This window comes from Beta vulgaris, chromosome 1, assembly GCF_026745355.1.
Source record: "Beta vulgaris subsp. vulgaris cultivar EL10 chromosome 1, EL10.2, whole genome shotgun sequence".
Lineage (NCBI taxonomy): Eukaryota > Viridiplantae > Streptophyta > Magnoliopsida > Caryophyllales > Amaranthaceae > Beta > Beta vulgaris.
In genome coordinates, this window is record NC_079202.1 from 64,229,708 (window position 1) to 64,249,708 (window position 20,001).

Consider the following 20,001-nt stretch of genomic DNA (forward strand, 5'->3'; position numbering starts at 1 on the left):
TTGGTGCTCTTCAATTCATTCCCTGCTTGACTTGCATTCTCTTACTAATAGAAAGAGGGATATATAGAAAGAGCTAATTAGAGCGTCAAAAAAAGAGAGAAAAACTTCTTAAGCTAGGAAGAAAAGAGATATTATTGGTAGTATAATTACAATATAATGGGAATCAAGTCTATCTCTGACAGCCTAGTAAAGGCAAAAGCATACTTGGCTATAATTTCACTCCAATTTGGGTATTCTGGGATGTATATAGTAACGGCTGTTTGCTTGAAACGTGGGATGAACCATTACATCCTCTCAGTCTACCGTCATGTTTTTGCCACCCTTGCCATTGCACCTTTTGCCCTTATTTTTGAAAGGTTTCCCTCTTTTCCATTTTTCTTCCTTCTCGTCTCTACACAAGTTTATAGTATTTCTTTTTAGTGCGTATGTTGTTCATGTTCAATATCATCTCTTTGATCATACAATTTGTCGTGTATTGTGTTTTCTACAGGAAAACTAGGTCAAAGATGACCCTCTCCGTCTTTCTCAAGATAATGGTGCTCGCTTTTCTTGAGTAAGCCTTTGCACTGCACTGCATTAATTTCATACTACATTTAAAAGTGTATATAATTACTTCAAACAAATAAATAAACTAAAAAGAGATACAACGACGAAGTTTGAAATTTGAATAAAAACTTGGAATTTTTTGCCAACTGCAGCCATGCATGGTCATTTTGCTAATTGCATCTTGCCTTTTCATTTTCAATCTCTTGAATTGTAAGATCAAATAAACCAAACACTTTTATATTACAACTTAAAAAGCGTGAAGGTAGGTTGGATTTGGCCTGTAACTTAAAAATGTTTGGTTTATTCAAGGTTGTAATTGAAGAGATTGAAAGAAAATAAGGGAATATAATTAACAAAGTGGTCATTTTAAAGGGGTGCATTTGCGTCCTTGACACACAGTTCTTAGCCTAAAATCCATTACTAAAGTGTTGTTCCACCAATTAGCTGTTAGCTAAGCAGTAGCAGCGCCACATTTCTTTCCCTCCTAGATAAACCCTGAGCGAGAATATGTGAAAAGACATACCCTAGTAGTATTACATGCAACAAGAAGATGTACTAGAATCTTGCATTACAAAGATTATTATTACGTGATTTAGGGATCGATTTTGCATACAACAATAAACGTCAACCCAATTTGGCATTTAGGAATGAAAATTTTGGCCAACTTCAACAATATAAAATACTTATAACGGATCATCCAACACAGAAAAAAGAAATGTATAACTCTAGCTAGTAGAATTAAGTTTGTCCATCTTAAATTTTTCAATGAAGTTCAGACAATATAGCTTTTAACAATTTAAGGTTAGTCTAGTTAAATCAAGATGAATAAAGTTTGATTTTCAACAAAATACTCAAATCCTGGTAGTCAATATTATTTGAAATTGTAGGCCTGTGCTAGATCAAAATCTGTACTACGTGGGATTGCAGTATACATCAGCAACACTTACTTCTGCCAGTGTCAACATTCTTCCTGCAATTACCTTCATCATGGCAACAATTTTCAGGTACATGACAAACATGAGATTCAACCTACTCGCTCCTATATACAATGTCATAGAATGGAATACTAGTAGTATGTCTTAGTTAAGTACCACTACTAGTCTACTATATTGGAGATATACGATCGATCATGATATAATAATTGATATTTTTGCACTTTTTACTTAGTCCTCATGTCCTGTTCTAGCTACATATATTGTACTACATGCATATGCATATGCTTGATCGACAACTAGCTTGATCGACAACTAGCTATTCCACAAATTGAACCTTATTTCTTTTAGAACAAAAAGTAAAATTAACCACATATCAAAAATAAAGCAGTGATAGTTCATCAAATTGAATACTTCTATCTTTTCTCAAAGCTATTAAGTCAAGCCACATATCAAAAATAAAGCATTGAGATGGAGCACTATGTACTCATTCTGACGTTGATACGCTATTAAAGATATTAACAAGTTCCTTTTGGATGTAATTTTTTAAATGAAGCCCTTGTAAATTAAATCAAATAAGATTTTAATTGACTAAGTTTTGTCTTTAATATAAATAAATTAGTTTGGATTATTCTTGTCAATTTTTCCATAGGAAAAATTGACAGAAATAATCCTAACTATGACCGGTCCGCTCAAAATAATCCGAACTTTGGGTTATTCTAGAATAATCCAAACTATTTAGGGTACCTTCCCAAAATAATCCAAACTTTTATTTTTCTTGCCTTCAATGATCCCTTTTGGGTCTACTATATATAGGATAATTAAAAGTTGAAAAATTGACAAGAATAATTCAAACTATGACCGGTCCGCTCAAAATAATCCGAACTTTGGGTTATTCTAGAATAATCCAAACTATTTAGGGTACCTCCCCAAAATAATCCAAACTTTTATTTTTCTTGCCTTCAATGATCCCTTTTGGGTCTACTATATATAGGATAATTAAAAGTTTGGATTATTTTGAGAACGTACTCCTCATAGTTTAGATTATTCTAGAATAACCCATAGTTGGGATTATTTTGAGAGAAACGGTGATAGTTTGGATTATTCTTGTCAATTTTTCCATTCTTCTAGTTATTTTTTTATCATTATTTACGTCACTTATTAGTTGGTTGATGTCAGTTATTCTTTACCTTTTAAGAAAAATAAAAATTTGTTTGAGTTTAAAGATATAAATCAGTAATATTGAGGGGTGATAAAAAAAAAAGGGACAAAAGATTTATATCTGATATTAGAATATGGCGCATATCTTCGTCTTTTGCATAAAGTATACTTGATACTTGATAGTATATGTCTTTAGTGCGTGTGATGTGGCTTCAACGAAATGACCTTTAGCACCAAAAAAATTTATCAGGAAACATAAATCTCTTTCAATCTGTTTGTGCAAACAAGAAACGACAACAATAAAATAAAATTAAAAAGGCTCTTTCTTTTTCAATCATGACTAAATTATTGTTGTTTCTTTCATGAATGGAGTATACTCCATATACTGATATACCAATATAACTTTAACTTTTGATGGGAAAATAGGTTGCTGTGTTACAAAGAAATGATAAGGACGGAATTACTTGAATCCTTGTCATAGATGCTTGCCTTTTGCTTTAAAGAAAATATATTTGTTTTTGTAACTTTAATCAATTAATAATCAAGGTTTGTAAAAGAAAAGTAATAATGAATAATTTGTCTTAATTTAGTAATGGTAAGTCCAATATTAAAAAGAGAATAAGTTTAATAGTGATTAGGTTAATTTCTTTCGATGACTAGTTTAATATATTCATTGATTAGGTATACTTTATATTAAGATTAGACCGTCTCTTTTAATAATTTTTGAATAATGAATGGGTGTGATGGATGATGGTTAGGCTGGAGAAAGTAGACATAAGGAAGCTACCAAGTCAAGCAAAGATCATAGGAACCATAGTGACGGTATCAGGGGCAATGGTGATGACCATGTATAGAGGGCCAGTTGTGAATCTATTCGGAAACCATGGAGTTGGACACCATCTAGCTAACGCTGCTACTGCTACCCCTTCGACTCAACATTGGGTTGTTGGAACAATTTGCGTTCTCGGCAGTTGCTTGGGATGGGCGGCTTTCTTCATCCTCCAAGTAACTAGCCAGCTAGCTAATTAATAACTCGTTAATACTCTTTATATATTTCTGATCCCTCCCACGAATCATGATCCCCCATAATTAATTAATCTTATTTATTATTGCTCTTGGCAGTCATTTACACTTAACGAGTACCCATCACAACTATCACTCACAGCATGGATATGCTTCATGGGAACACTAGAAGGAGGGGTTGTCTCCTTAGTCATGGTTAGGGACATGAAAGCCTGGCAACTTGGCTGGGACTCCAGACTTCTTGCCTCTGTTTACACGGTACTTATATAAATTGATTAGCATCATACAAGTATATATTTATTTCATTCTCTCATAAGTAGTCATACCTAGTAATAATTACTTGATGATCACACTGACTATATATAAAAATAGGGAGTCATTTGCTCTGGAATTGCATATTATGTGCAAGGAGTAGTCAACCGGGAAAGAGGCCCTGTTTTTGTGACAGTCTTCAGCCCTCTTTGCATGATCATTACTGCTGCTTCAGGATCTCTTATCTTGCATGAGCTTCTCCACTTAGGCAGGTTGGTGAACGTGACACACTTTCCTTTTCAATTGCCTTATTTACTTTTCCGATAATTAAAGATATTAATGGTCCATTGGTAAACCTAACATGAAATTGCACGGTGCAGCATCATAGGAGCATTGATCATAGTCATAGGGTTGTACACAGTGGTATGGGGGAAAAGCAAAGATCTCCGAATTTCTGACGAGAAAGGCAAGGTGCAGGCCGAATTGCCGATCGTCCACGACAGCACCATTAACACCATCGCGGCAGCTACCACCCCTACCAAATCTACTGACATTAATACTCCTGCTTCAGATCAAGCCCGTCAATCTGGAATCTCAATGACCAAGTTCTCCTCGTCACAAGAGGTTGCATAACATTACATCATCTCATGGGGACCCAAAATATACCCCACAAAAACAAATTAAAAAAAAAAATTCCAACTAGACAAACAAAAAATATATGCAATTTGGGTTCTTACTTTATAATAGTAATCTAAATTTTGAGATGAAAGGGGCTACTCTGAGGAAAAAAAACATTTGGTTATCCAAGATGTGCTGGAACTAGAAGAATATTAATTCTTTATTGGCTGCCTGATCTCATCTTGTTGCTTCATTAGTAGATCCCTAACAAATTTGATTTTCATTCCGCAAATGGAGCACTTATTCTAGCTCGCTCCTAATCTGTAAACTTCATCTCTCTTCTTTTTGCTAATCAATAGTATAATATAACCAATGTTCAAAGCGGAATCAAAAATATAGTTCAAAAGATTGCAACATTAACAGCTTTGTTTATCATCGCAACATGCCATATCAACATAGACGTGTTCTGACTACATTGCGCCACCTTACATAACATGTGAGCCAGATTGTAAGATGATTTTAGAGTTTGTTTCGTGAACTACTAGTGTTTTGCTTAAAAATCAAGTACAACCTTATAAATTGATGACTTTACAAAACAATCTCAACAATTCCTTATCTTTTGTCTTCAAAGAATTCATCCATTAAAATCTGAAAATTCTCTTGCCCCCTTTATCCGAAATTCATGGGATTATTGGGAAAGAATTCTAAACGGTTAGGAGGGGAAGAACTTTTCTAGAAAAATGTAGCAGTGAAAAGCAGTCCAGAAGAGAGGGGAAGAGGGTATCAGAGGTATAAGCTTTGGATAAAGTGCAGTCATTTTGGGATGAGCATTGTGCACAGTGCACCCTAATGCATAATCCACGCTTTGGTAAGGAGAGGGTAAAGAGAATGATTAATTTGATCAACCAAACAACAAGTAAGGTAATCAATGAAGTTGATTCCCTTGCCCTTTCTAATAGACCTCCAACCAAACGCCCCCTTAGTACGTACCTGATTAGTATTGAATTGAAAACAAGATCAAAAAAGTTCTTCTATGAAAGAGGCCCACGCTTCCTTTGTTGAAGTAAGAACAAATTGTATGATTCGAGATTTTCTAAGGATCGATTTAGTAAAATCCGCTATTTCATATATTAGAAAAAGAAATGATCCATCATTAGAAAAGATAAAGACACGCTCTCTCACTCAATGGAATTGAGTTTCCACTACTTGATCGAATAGCCCAAAATTCAGTTATTTCAACTACATCAAATGATCTTTCAAATTGGTCAAGACTCTCGAGTTTATGGCCGCTTCTCGACAGTACCGTCCGGTTGTTGCTTCATTGAATTTGCTTCATTAATGTTATAACTCAATTTTTACACATAATTTACACACACACAGAGCCCTTAGAAAAGAGATAAAAAACCGTGTTTTACAGGACAGGGGAACATCTATTCATAATCACATCCTAAACGGAAGTTCCTATTAGGACCTGTGAAGAAAGGAGGGAAAAGGACCCACAGAACTTATATTGTCAAACACCTGCAGAGCCAGTCATAATTAATGTGCACAATTCATTACCAGGACTCTCTATTCATATAGTGCTTGAGCTCCGCAATCCACTACCAGTTCAGACATCGAGTAAACTTCAGGCTAAGTCCTCATCCTTAACTCGTTCCCTCTTCTGCTGACAGATTCTTCTCTTTCAAAGTAAAAACTTGTGATGGTTTGATGGCCTTTTGAGATGGCAACTCTGAGACAAAAAGTAGGGTTTGGGCCCAGCCAGCATATTTGCCATATCTTGTAACAAATGCGTCAGCTACATGGCTGCAGAGCTTTGGTGTCAGACGGACACCTGCAAACTCAGGCATAAGGTATCTTGTAGCAACCTATCCAAACAATCATCATCAGAGAACAGCTCATCCTATTAAAAAAACACAAAGAATTCAAAGAAAATCCAAGGAATGCAAATACCTATTCATTGCTGCTGACTTTTTTTTTTGGCAAAAGCATAACAAAACAAGAGTCACTCTTGTCTTCTATAGCTAGGAAATGAGGTTTAGTGATTTTTTGTCTAATAATTAAATAACGCAGAAGGCACAATAAGCATTTAAAAGTAATTGTATGTCTTAGATTATTGGCTTTATGAATGTTGAAGCCTGTTTGCAGTCCTGTAGACCTTTGATCAGCTCTGTCGAATCTGTCCAGATTAGCAGTTTCCTCAGGCCCAAACTCTTTACACCTTTCAGTCCATTAAGCATTGCATAGGCCTCAGAATTGGTGTGGATCAATAGCACAGAGCTCCCCACTCTCCTCTAACAGGTCTGTCTTGTCAAAGCGAAGTGCCCAACCATATGCTGCTGTCCACTCTGTTTTCCCAGACCCCTCCATTCTTCCAAGCACCATGAACTAACACATGACTAGAATTTGATCCCTCTGGATTCCAGTTCTTGGAGATGGTTTTACTTTCTTTGATAAAACTAGGAGTTTGTTGCACGTTCTTACTTATCTGGAGTTTTTCTTTTCTATTAAGCACTCATTCCATCTGGTTCTCCACTCAGTTGTAAAGTGAATATTTCAGATGGTTTGTGATCACCTCCAGGATCAAACACCGTTTAGTTTCTGAACAACCAAGCAGTGACTGATTTCAGTTGACAGAAATAAACAATCCAATCTGCTTTTCAATATCTGTTATATATGTGGGTAGTATACCTTTAGTGTTGTTTGGTTTGTGCAAAGCCGGCAATAAGATTCCAACATTCTAAAGATATAGTCTAACCACCAAGCATAAACAAGATAAGAAAGATTGGGGACAGGGGTGCTGATGGGCAAGTGTTTACAATTGATTTAGAAGAGACCTCATAGCAATTCATCGAAATGACACCTATACACAACATAGATCTCTACCATCACCTCTTAAACCATCTTCTACCATCACCTCTTAAACCATAAGCCAAATGCCATCTCCACACCACCCCCCCCCCCCCTTCCCTTCCAACACCACCATTGGAGATGGCGTGAAGTTACAAAAGATTTTATTAGTCTCAACAGAGAAAAAAAATTGACATCATCCATCCCAAATTTGGAGTGCGTTCCCAAATTAATGCCATGTTTCATTTATTTATGCATAATCCCAACTTAAAGGATATCCTTCTCATATAATCCCAATATAATGTTGACCAATTTGAGGCAAAAAAATATGTGTCATCCTCTAAGTGGTCATGGCTTGGTGTCCGGAAGGAGAGAGCAAATAGAACAGAGAAGAATTAGAATTTGAATTGGACCCACAAAAAGAAACATAACTAAACCCATAAAAGTGAGAATAGGTTGCTGGGACCGAAACATGGATTTGCTTACCATATGCCTGAGGTCATGACAAATTCAATTTTGTTAAAAAAAAAAAACAAAAATGGTGCTGATCAGAATAAGAAATGTGATATCTGAATGATCATAACAGAAAAGATACACTAATTGGATGCAATATACACAGATTAGTGCATCTGTTTGGCTCTAAGAAAAAGGACATATCTAAGCATGACAATCCTCTAAAAATTTCTTCCAGCACCTATGAGAGCCACGACAGAATGTCTTTCCCCTTATCCCATATCTAGCCTACTACTACCTCTGTTAGTCTGTTTTCTATTAATCTACACAGTTGGACTTTCAGATTTATCAATACTTTGATTGTTGATATCTTTAATTATTAGTAAGCAGATATTACAAAAAGTTGAAACTGTATAGTGAGACGAATTTACCAAGATTCCATATGACTATTTTGCTCCTTGCGTATAAATCACAAGCAACGGTCAAAATGAAATTAATGAAATGAAGTATATATGAATACTGCAAAATTGCCAAGTGTGTAAATTTCAAAATAATGGAGGTCGGGCTATAGAAGCAAATTATACCTACGTTACTCCGACACCCTATTCAACCTCGCGTGTCGTGTGTCGACACCCTTATCGGAAAAGTGTCGCCTACCGGACAACGTGCGACACGCCTGGAAATGGACGTCGATACCCTTATCGGAAAAGTGTCGCCTACCGGACACCCATTTGACAAAAGTAAGAAGAAAAACGCAGAGTAAAGGGTGAAAATATACCTATTTTGTTGAATTCTCTTCAAAATTTGAAATTTAGGGTTTACGAGCTAAATCCTAGATCTGCTAATTGAGGTCGAATTACACGAAATTTTTTCATACTTTGTTAGGGCTATTACTCAGGAGGTTAAACTGCACAGAATGTTATGCACGAGAAGAGATGAAGAGAGAAGAGAGAGCATTGGCGGCGGCGACCGGCTGCCGGCGACAGAGAGGAACGCTCAATTGACAGGCTTGAAGATGAAGCGACGTGTTTTTTTTCTGTGATGAATAATTAAGAGACATTCGATATTTTTGTTATGGGCCTCTGTGCCACATCTTGATAAACTTTGTATAGCACATTGACACCTCATCTGGCCCAAGTGGCTTTTACTTTAAAGCAAAAGTACATACTTTAAAGCAAAAGTGTATATTGTTTAATATAAAAACAAAAAGAGTATAATAGATAAATTTTACTATTTGTAATATGTGATATCTTTTTCTTACCTATTTCGTGTCCCTTTTTTTACTATAAATTATTTACTCAAATATACTGTTTTGCTTAATTTTATACTAATACATCACTATTCATACATAGCTTAACAAATTCAATTAATAAAAAAGCTAATCATATATGTATGTGTAGAAATCATTATCAAAGTATTTACAAAATCACACTATCAAAGTATTTACAAAGTTTTGTCAAGGGAAAAAATATTCATAGTTAATTTTTTTAGCCTCTCATATTATTTTTTTAGAATAATTGAATGGAGTATCTTGCATATATATTTTTCTCTCTTCTCTTTCTTATTTGGTGTTACCAACCGTCCAACCCTCCCTTTCCATATACTCCCTCCGTTTCCTAAAGATCTTCCCTCTTTCCGTTTAAGGGTGTTTCCAAAAGATCTTCCCTCTTTTGCTTTATTCCTTATTTGGCAAAATAAATTTCCCTATTTACCCTCTCATGTCACTATCATATGGTCCACCATTACATTATTAATTCAATTTTACTCCCTTTCTCTCTCCTACTTTAACCCCTTTTTATTTGTTTATTTATCTTAAGTCCTTTCTCTCTCCTACTTTACTCACACTATACCCCACACAACTTGATTTTCCTTGGTATCTGTAGGAACAGTAAGTGGGAAGATCTTTAGGAAACGGAGGGAGTATAATAGAAAATTGAAAAATTTAAGAAACTTGATAAATTTATAATTTTTTATGTATTATAAATATGTCCTTATTTGTTAGACATTTATCATTAACAATAAAAAATAATCAAATCAACTGTTGAATAATTTAAAGAAACTTGATAAAAAAAATCATTCTTAATATATTATAAATAATTAAATAAAAAATTAATAATTTTTACTTTTGTGTAATTCATTATATTAGTGCTTAAAATTTTGCTTTCGCAAAAGTGCAAGGTGGAACAAAGAAAAAGGAAGTATAGGTAAAGATAATGATCGCAAAAACTATAATAGTCGATTCTATTGAATATGATTAGAGACTCAAAAGGACAAAGATAAAAACCTATAATATATAGATCACCTATAAGTAAAACAATATGTTAAGTTGATGACAACAACAATTATAATGATCGACAATACTGAATACAATCATAGTGATAAAGACAAAACTCACGATCTTGATAGGTTACCTATAGGTAGAATAAGTCAACTAGTGAAGAACTATGATCTAGAATGAATACGTATAATGACTTTAGTTATTGATTGACTAGAATAACTGTAATTTTTAAGAAAATAGAACAAATATGATATGTATGTTAAGCTAATAATCGCAATAATTATAATGATCAACAGCAGTAAATAACTATAATGTCAACTAAATACCTATAATGACATTATTTATTGATGGATTAGATTAACTTTAATATATGAGAAATTAGAACTATTATGATCTATATGCGAAACTAATGATCATAATGGCTATAATAATCAACTATATTGAATGTGACCGTAGTGATAAAGATAAAAACTCACGATCTATAGTTTACCTATGAGTATAACAAGTGAAGAACTATGATATTGACTTATCTTATATGACTTCAGTTATTCATGGATTAGATCAACTATACCTATAGGAAATCATAACGATTATGATCAATATTTTAAGTTTATGATCACAACAACTATAATGATCGATAATATTTAATATGATCTAATAAAGACAAAAACTCACTATATATAGGTTACCTATAAACTTAATACTTATATGACTTCAGTTATTGATAGATTAGATTAACTATATGTTTATATCTATAGGAAACAATAACAAGTATGAGCTATATTTTAAGTTCATGATCACGAAAACTATAATGATCGATAATATTTAATATGATCATAGTGATAAAGACAAAAACTCACTATATATAAGTTACCTAAGTGTATAACAAGTAAAGAACTATGATCTTGACCTAATACTTATATGACTTCAGTTATTGATGGATTAGATTAACTATATGTCTATATCTATAGGAAACCATAACGATTATGATCTATATTTCAAGTTCATGATCACGACAACTATAATGATCGATAATATTTAATATGATCATAGTGATAGAGACAAAAACTCACTATATATAAGTTACCTATAAGTATAACAAGTAAAGAACTATGATCTTGACTTAATACTTATGTGACTTCAATTATTGATGAATTAGATTAACTATATCTATAGGAAATCATAACGATTATGATCTATATTTTAAGTTAATGATCACGACAATTATAATGATCAATATTATTTAATATGATCATAGTAAAAGACAAAAACTCACTATATATAAAAGGTAAGAAATTCACTAGTTGATATGGTAATTAAAAATAGATCCAAACTAAAAAAAATTGATCATGTCACATTTTTTAAGAGAGATGTCAAGTTTTTTATAAGGGAGATGTCACAATTTTTATAAAAAGTGTCACGTAGGCCTTAGCTAGTAACACAAAGTAAACTAAGAACCTTCTAGTTTCTTACTTTCTTTTACTTTGGAGATGTGCACGTGTATGTCATCATCATTCATAAGCAATCAATTCCCTTCTTCTAGTGGCAACTTCATATTTCATGACCTTTGCAATTCCCAACTCAATTCGCATTTCTCAATTATCAAAGCATTATACTCTACAGCCCCTTCATCTTCTTCGCATCATTCCCCAACTCCAAAAATGGGTATAAATACTACTTCTTCACTAAATTACTCACACAATCTGGCATCTGCTCCATCCTTAACCTCTTCCACAAAAATAAACAATGTTTAATACAAACAACAATGAAAGCAGAGAATTAGGCAGACGAATCAACTATATTATCACACCTCTATGGAAGTATACACATTATAAAAGACAGTATAGATGGAGGTGGAAACAAAATGTGGACTTGCACATTTTGCAACAAATCAGTCAAAAGCTCATATTCAAAGTTGAAGGCTCATTTGCTTCGTGTTCGAGGGAAAGGGGTTGGTATTTGTGAAAAGGTCACTGATGATATTTTTGAAAATATAAGGCCTGAAAAGGACCAAGCTGAGCTGAATAAGCTAACTGCAGCTACTCAGAGCAAAGGTCAATGTATGTTTCTCTTCCTCAGATTCTGATTTGAAGCAACAAAAAAAAAAAAAAAAAGGTAATCAACCTGGAAATGCTATTATAAACGCCTTTAAAGCAAAAGATAGGGATGATCTTGATAAACTATGTGCTAGAAAGTTTTATTCAGCTGCTATCCCATTTAATTTTGGGGAAAACCCTTACTTTAGGAATTTTTGCACGAGTTTGGCGAATAGCAAACTTGATGGGTATCTTCCCCCCCCCCCTTATAATCGACTTAGAACTACCTTACTTGCCCAAGAGAAAGCCCACCTTAGGAAGTTGTTGCAACCTACAAGGGATAGTTGCATAAAGAAGGGGCTTTCTCTATGCTCTCATGGTTGGTCTGATGGGGTTAATAGACCTACTATCAATGTTATGGTTGCATCTGGTACATCAGCTATATTTAGCTATATTTGTTGGGTCTGTTAATGCATCTGGAAAACGTAAGGATGTTGCGTTCGTGGCAGAGGTGTTTATACACGCCATCAAAGAAGTAGGACCTGAAAATGTTGTCCAAGTTATTACAGACAATGGAGCTAACTTCAAAGCAGCAGGTATGATTTGCTTCTTTTTTTTCCCTACAGTCCATTTATTTGATTGTATATGTTTTATGTATTCAATTGAAATCTAAAATATATATATCGTTACTAGGTTCTATTGTTGAATCCAAATATCCTCATATATTTTGGACACCATGTGTGGTGCATTGTGTCAATTTGGCCTTTTGTGAACCAACTGAAAAATCTGCCCATTATGATCAATGTATATGGCTACAGAAACTGTGCACACATGTGCATGATATCCAAAAGTTTGTGAACACACATGACATGGTGAAAGCAATATTCAAAAGGCACACTAAGTTACAACTTCTATCTGTTGCTGAAACTAGGTTTGCAAGTCATTATGTTGTTGCTGAAAGAATGAAAGCTGTGAAAGATGCACTTGAACAAATGGTAATGGATCCAGCTTTTAGGGTTTTGTTTAGATCACCCAAAAATCCTATTGATATAAAGGCTCGTGAATGTAAGGAAAGAATTTTAAGTGACACTTGGTGGGATAAGTTGGATTACTTTTTGAAATTTGTTGTGCCTATTTATGAAATGATCAGAATTGGAGATAGAGATGCACCTGTTTTGCATCTTATTTATGACATGTGGGACTCTATGATAGGAGTCAAAGTTCAAATTTTTGAACATGAAGGGAAAGATATCCAATCTGATTCCTCTCCTTTTTTTTATGTAATTCAAAAAGTTTTAGTTTCTAGATGGAACAAAAGCAACACGCCTAACACTCTCTTGTTCCGAAATTTTATACTGCAAATTGGCTTAAGGGTAATAGGGCAAGATTTCCTAGGATTTCCTAGGATTGCACCTAATGAAGATGAAGAAGTCTCAAAAAATAGAAATGAGTGTTTGCGGCGTTTGTTTCCCGATCCTGATAGTTTCAAGCATTCTCGATTAGAGTATGGGGCTTTTTCTAGTAAGGCCTATCCTTTTAATCAACCACACATTATTGCTGCGAGGGATGATGAAGAACCTATTATTTGGTGGGCTTATTATGGTTCTTGAACTCCACATTTGCCTCTTGCCTTCAAATTACTTTCACAACCAGCATCCTCTTCATGTTGTGAAAGAAATTGGAGTACTATGACAACATCCAAACTGTTAAAAGGAATAGGTTGACTTCGGAAAGGGCTAGGGATTTAGTCTTTTGCCAGATCAATTTACGTCAAGTGGCAAGAAGGGAGGAGAGTTATAAATCTGGCCCTACTCGATATTGGGATATCGGTAATTCTATTCACATATATAATTATAGTATATTGTTTTTAGATTTTGATGTTATTAACATAATTATTTTTAATGTTGTTTTCTGTAGGGGGAGATAAGTTTGACGTCGATGCCGATGTTTGTGAGATAGCAGATTTGTCTATTAACGAACAAGATATGTAGAGGGCACTACTTGGTGTCGAAGTTGGAGAGGAAGATGAAGATTGAGGATTTTAAGCTATGGAGACTTGAAGTTGGAGCAATTTATGTTTTTTTTTAAGTTTAGTTTTTTAAGTTTAGATTGAAGACTTTTTGCTATGGAGACTTTGAGAGTTTGAGTAATGGATATGGTGGATGTTAAGAAATATTTTGATTGGATGTCATTTAGGCATTTACAAGTTTGGATTCTATAATTTTCTAAATATATTAGTATTGATTTTATTTTTATTAAAATAAAGTGTCGGAAATTTTTTTCCGACACTTTCAATCATTGACGTGTCTAGAATATTGGTAAGACACTCTATTGACCGTGTCGGAGTGTCAGCCAAATTTTTTTAGTAGGGTGTCGGATCCTCCGATCCCTACTTGGATACGACACCCGTATCCGTGTCGGAGTAACATGGAATTATACTACATATCAATCCAAATTACCTTTCACCACGGCAGCACGACTATTGAAGCCGGGTATCCAAGCTCATGTTGCTTAGATGTAAAAATGAAACTTTGGTAGAAAGGTCTTCCAAAGCAAGAGAAACCTCTCATGTAAAATGCAACTTCACAATTAGGCTAGTTATTTCTTTTCAGCTTCTCGATATTTCCCTTTTCCTGATCCTTCTTTTCCTCTTATTTTACTCATCTAGAGAAGTATCATAGAGAAAACGAAAAGTTCATACTCCTTTACATACCACAGACTGATATATCATGAATCAAACTGCTAGAAGCAGCTCAAAAAAGTAAGATCATTTGTCAAGGAAATAATTTGATAGACCAAAGCTAGTATCCATTACAATGCATATCATCGCCCCAATACCTCTCATTCCACCCTATCTACTCTTCAATAGTTCAGCTTCATTGTTTTATAGGCTTATAAGGTACTTGTTACATACCATTAAGTCCTCATTCCCCGGTCTTATCTTATAAAGCATTGAAATCAAAGGTCACCTTACTTGTTTGTAGAAAGGTTGTGGGGCAAAGGACGCATTCCTTCTTTGCCTAGATAATAGATTAAGCCCTCACTAAGCTCATTTTGGTGCCTTAGGGCATCCCTCATCTCTGCCTTTTTGGTACTCAAGAACGGCCGCTACCTTGTGTTACTAGATTCTACCTCTTTTCACTCAACTACCAGTGTTAGGATTCTTAACACTCCAATATGGGTATGAACACTTTTTGCATTGGTTTAATTACTCAGATTAGCAATGAAAAATCTACATCTTGCATCATTTTTATCTTGTGAGTAAGTTTCATTAGAGACAAGAGTGTGCCACACATTGCAACCTCAAGAAGATGGATCATTACACAATAGAGGGTTAGATGTATGCAACCTTGTAATGTACAGCAAAGAGGCTCTTTCCATTATACTCTGACATAGAAAAGCAGTGACTATTTTTGCTAATTTGCAAGAAGTAACAAGCAAGTGGCATATAGACCATCATAGCCTAAAGCATAAATTTTGTCTAATAGTCTCTTCCACGTTTTGTGAAAAAAGAGGCCAGAATAACTGCAGAATTTATAGCTTTATTTACCTGCCAAACATGTGTGTCAACCGGAACGGCATGATGTTGGTCCAAAGAGAAAAGAGCTACACATGATGCCACTTTTGGACCCACACCGGGCAAAGTAGAGAGAGCAGTTATAACCTCTTCAAGATCCAATCCACGCAAAGAAGAAAGCCACTGAGCACCACCACCAGGTTTCGATTGCAATGCTTTTATTGTGCCAACTATGTATTTTGCTCTTCTCATGAAAATTAATGATAATTAGGGGGGGTGTTAAATTACATATGATGATATGAATAATTTATGCAAAATAATAAATGCAGGGTGATGAGAAACAAACCTATAGCCAAAGCCAGCCTCCCTAAGGTCCCCTTCAGAGACCATGGCCAACCGGTCTAGCGACGGGAAGCGGAAAAATTGAAAGCCCTCAAGGGTCCCCAGATAATGACCTAAGGAAGAAATGTGATCAACCATTCGAGTGATCCTCTGAATGTTATTATTAGACGAACACAAGAACTGAATGAGACACTCCAGAGGATCCTGCCTAAGCACGCGGACACCAGCAAAACGGGGTGCTAATTCAGCAAACCTGGGATCGGAGACTGCAAAATCCTCCCACAAATCAGTCAAACAGATATCCGTATTGAGAAAATCAAATAAAGCCGACTTAGCATCCTCCTCCTCCTCCTCCGCGTGAAAACGGTAAGCGACGTCACCATTTTCAAGGTGCTTCAAAGAAACCAAATGGGACTTCACAACGCCAGTGTACTGGAGATTCCCTGTTTTCTTCCACCTGAATGTCTGACCAGTAGGGAATGTCAGTGACAACGACAGCTCTGCTTTCCCCAAATTCAGGGGTACCCATTCCAAATTTTGATATTCGAGGGTGAGGGTTTGCGACAGAGATCTCCTCCTTGTGTTTCTCTTCTTAGAGGAGGTAAAGAGGTCGCCGCCTTTGGGTTTCAAAAACTTGCGTGGAGTTGGAGGTGTCGAGGGAGCCGTGAATTGGGCGGAAACTGAAAGTGCTATTTTTCGCTTCATCTTTATTATTCGCTTTCTCCGCAAAACCCTAATAATGGCCTAATCGTATTTATTTCTCTCTATATCTTTAAAAAAAACACTCCATATTCCACGGCAATAGAGAATTCTTCATTTCACTTTTTACTATTAAGTTGTCAATTTATAATCTCTATTCTATAAGGCAACATATGGGGGACACCAAAAAATAGAAAAAGAAAAAAAAATAGAGAATAACTAACTGTTTTATTTGAAAAAAAAAGGGGGGAAAATTAGGACATTTAAAATATCAGTTTTTTGATAAAATAAAATGTAAAGACAATTATTCAACACAATTAGTTTTATTTTCTACTTCATTTGTTATCGCACGTTATCGCACGCATTGCGTGCATGTAAGACTAGTATTAATAAATAAAACTCATTTTATGTTATGATCAAAGTTATTGAATAAATTACCTATAATTACAAAAATTCTAATATTTTCCATAATTTATATAAAGTACAATATAATTTTTTGATTTTCTATATATATTTTGAATGCTAATACCTAATTTGATAAAAATGACATAAAATAATAACATACAACATGAAAAGAAAATGTTGAAAAACAACTTATTGCTAATTTTTTTTAAAAAAAAAAAAAGATCATTAAATTGTTGCAAAAATAATATAAAACTTTAGTAAATGTATTAGTTTATGTCATACGTCACCATAAGGTTTTAGCCTAAGAGGTAGTTTCGATTTTCTCTCTCCTTGAAAAGTTAGTTTTTTTAATGAGGTCAACAAAAATTGGAATTTTTTCCTTGAATAATACAAAAGTGGGTTTTAATTTCCAAAATATGCCCAAAAAAATTAAAATTCCCTGCGTACCGTCCACGTAGGACGGCACGCGAGAAAATTGTTTTTTTTTGTTTTAACCCACGGAAACCGCTACTCAGAGTAGCGGTGTATAAATATAAACCGCTACTCAGAGTAGCCGTGTATAAATATAAACCGCTACTTAGAGTAGCGGTTTATAAATATAAACCACTACTCTGAGTAGCGGTTTACCTGCGCAAAATATGGTAAGCAGATATCAGTTTTCATAATAAACCGCTACTCCGAGTAGCGGTTTTACCTAAGTTGAAAAAAATAAATTTCTCGGCACTTGTAACCCGCTACTGCAAGTAGCGGTTTTACTATAAAAAAAAATCTCGCGTGCCGTCCTACGTGGACGGTACGCAAGGAATTTTAATTTTTTTGGACATATTTTGGGAATTAAAACCCACTTTTGCATTATCCAAGAAAAAAATTCAGAAAAATTGTTAGGAAACCCTCATTGCGAGGGAACAGATAGAATGTAAAACTCAAGAATTACAATAATTAATTTCGAAACTAGGCTGAACTAAATGGCATAATCAGTTGTCCAGTCAACTGGTCTATTGACTTCACGGTAGATGTGTTGTATGTGATATTATTGGAATTTTTTACAGGAGATAATTGATATCGGCTATAATATTTTAAATTGCCATGGACCTGAGAAAAAGACCTTAGATTGCATAAATAATCACTTAGTTGTCTTGTTCGATGTGAGTATCATGAATATCATGTTGTAGAGTTAGAAGAAGACCTTTTTGAAATGCAGTCACTTCGACAAAGAAAACGGGATAAATAACGAGATTATAAGTGCATGCCTTGATGATTGCTAATTATAACCCCTACAACAACTAAGTTATTTGTAACGGAACCGCCAAAGTTTAGTTTTGAAGTGCGATGAAGGCGGTGGGGTATAGGCCACTATAATGGATGATGAAGAATGATATGGATTAGGTTGGAGATGATGGTGTGGGGAAAATAATGGGTATATGCGAATTCACAATGAGAAACTTGTTTATAAGAGAACCATTCTTTACAAAGAAATTTAGCTTTATGGAGGATATAAAATTTATTGAAAGTTGTGGAATAAATTATACACAATTTCTTTCTTTCCATATACATTGTAGACAAAATATGTGCTTACTAATTCTAATATTAGATAGCACAAGAAGAAGTGTTATTCCCTTAAAACAGTAATGTAACCAATCTTTAGTATCTGGTAAGTCCCACATGGTACGCTTTACGGTACATTAATTTGAGAGATGGTTTATGGATTCATTTTTGAGCAAGACAAAAGGGAAAGGAGTTGGTTGGAATAATCTTTGTTTTATGCATGTTATTTTTTACTACCAAACTATTATGACAGATTTGCCATAAAAAATTTGCAATTTAGGGAGAATTTCTAATTTCTAAATCCAACGATGTGGCCGTTTTTTAACCGTAGGATCAATGTTGTGGGAAAGCCAAGTTGCAAATATGACTTATAAACTCTATAAGATGTATAGCCCCACATAGGTGTATCAGTAAATTGAGTCATTGGCAAGGCTATGTCTTTTACTTTACTAGCCTTCATATGCACGCGATGCGTGCGTTAATTTCAAAATTTGTTATTCTATTAGATACTCCATTCGTACTTTATTTATGATTAAACTTAAATGTGAAAAATTCAACAGTTAGATGAATTTAGATATATTAATTCGCTAATGTAAAAAACATAAAAAGGTTGTGAGTGATTGTTAACATTAATTTTTTGTGAATGAATATTGAACAGAAAGAACAAAAATAATGAGTTGGTTTAACTGAATTAGAGAGTATCAAAGGTAGTGAATGTTCATACTTTTCATGTGCACGCTATGTATGCCATCTTTTTTTATAAGGTATAATTATTTTTGCCCATTTAATTTTTGATTGAAGTATTTGATGCATATACCATTTTAAACTTGTTTTAAATGGCAAGTTGGAATGAGAATTTTAAAATGATTTGCTTTTGTAATTTTTTTCATTTCATTAATTAGATCATTAAGGGTGTCTTAGTCACTTCAAAAGAGGACACCACACCTCCTCTCTTGGCTTATATAATAGAGATCAAGCAAATGAGTTGGCAAGAAATGCCAATTTGACCATATCAAACTCGTTAGAAGGGGGTGAAGTGATATATAGTTAGACTAAGGTTCACTTAAAGGGGGGGTTTTTGGAGCAAGTCTAATAGATTAGAATTAGTTAGCCAATTCTCAACCAAAACGAAATGTTCTAGCCATCCCCCAATTTTCTAACAAATGTCTTTCCTAAGAATCTCGCGTAGAGGGAGGATTTAATTTTGCATTTGAGAATCTTTGATTATTAGTTTACACTCAAATAAAGTATAATGGATTAAGTATTTTTTGGCGAATAAGTTGAACCTATAGGTTGTTATGATATGTAAGAATTTTCCATCATAATACAACAATGAATGCTTTG

At 34.4% G+C, this 20,001-nt stretch overlaps 2 protein-coding genes across 8 annotated transcripts; one reads left to right on the forward strand and one right to left on the reverse strand.

The window, feature by feature from the left end:
- Positions 1–11: 11 nt before the first annotated feature.
- Positions 12–4,772, forward strand: LOC104886639 (WAT1-related protein At4g08300). The gene is made up of 7 exons (XM_010671408.4): positions 12–356; positions 491–553; positions 1,434–1,550; positions 3,398–3,644; positions 3,762–3,920; positions 4,035–4,186; positions 4,295–4,772. The coding sequence occupies exons 1-7, from the start codon at positions 157–159 to the stop codon at positions 4,545–4,547; spliced, it is 1,191 nt and encodes a 396-aa protein (XP_010669710.1). The 5' UTR covers positions 12–156; the 3' UTR covers positions 4,548–4,772.
- Positions 4,773–5,849: 1,077 nt separating this feature from the next.
- Positions 5,850–16,775, reverse strand: LOC104906652 (N-glycosylase/DNA lyase OGG1). Of its 7 annotated transcripts, XR_007272736.2 has the most exons (5): positions 16,013–16,774; positions 15,700–15,910; positions 11,587–11,841; positions 6,486–7,133; positions 6,263–6,400 (listed from the first exon to the last, which is right to left on the reverse strand). XR_007272736.2 is itself a non-coding variant. In XM_010667200.4 (3 exons), exons 1-3 carry the CDS (start codon positions 16,711–16,713, stop codon positions 6,179–6,181), a joined length of 1,134 nt encoding a protein of 377 aa, XP_010665502.3. In that variant the 5' UTR covers positions 16,714–16,763; the 3' UTR covers positions 5,850–6,178. The 7 variants fall into 7 exon arrangements, 2 of the variants coding, with proteins under 2 accessions (XP_010665502.3, XP_048497007.1); XR_007272653.2 differs by lacking the exon at positions 6,486–7,133; XR_007272777.2 differs by lacking the exon at positions 6,486–7,133 and having other exon boundaries at positions 6,263–6,435.
- Between the last annotated feature and the right edge of the window lie 3,226 nt (positions 16,776–20,001).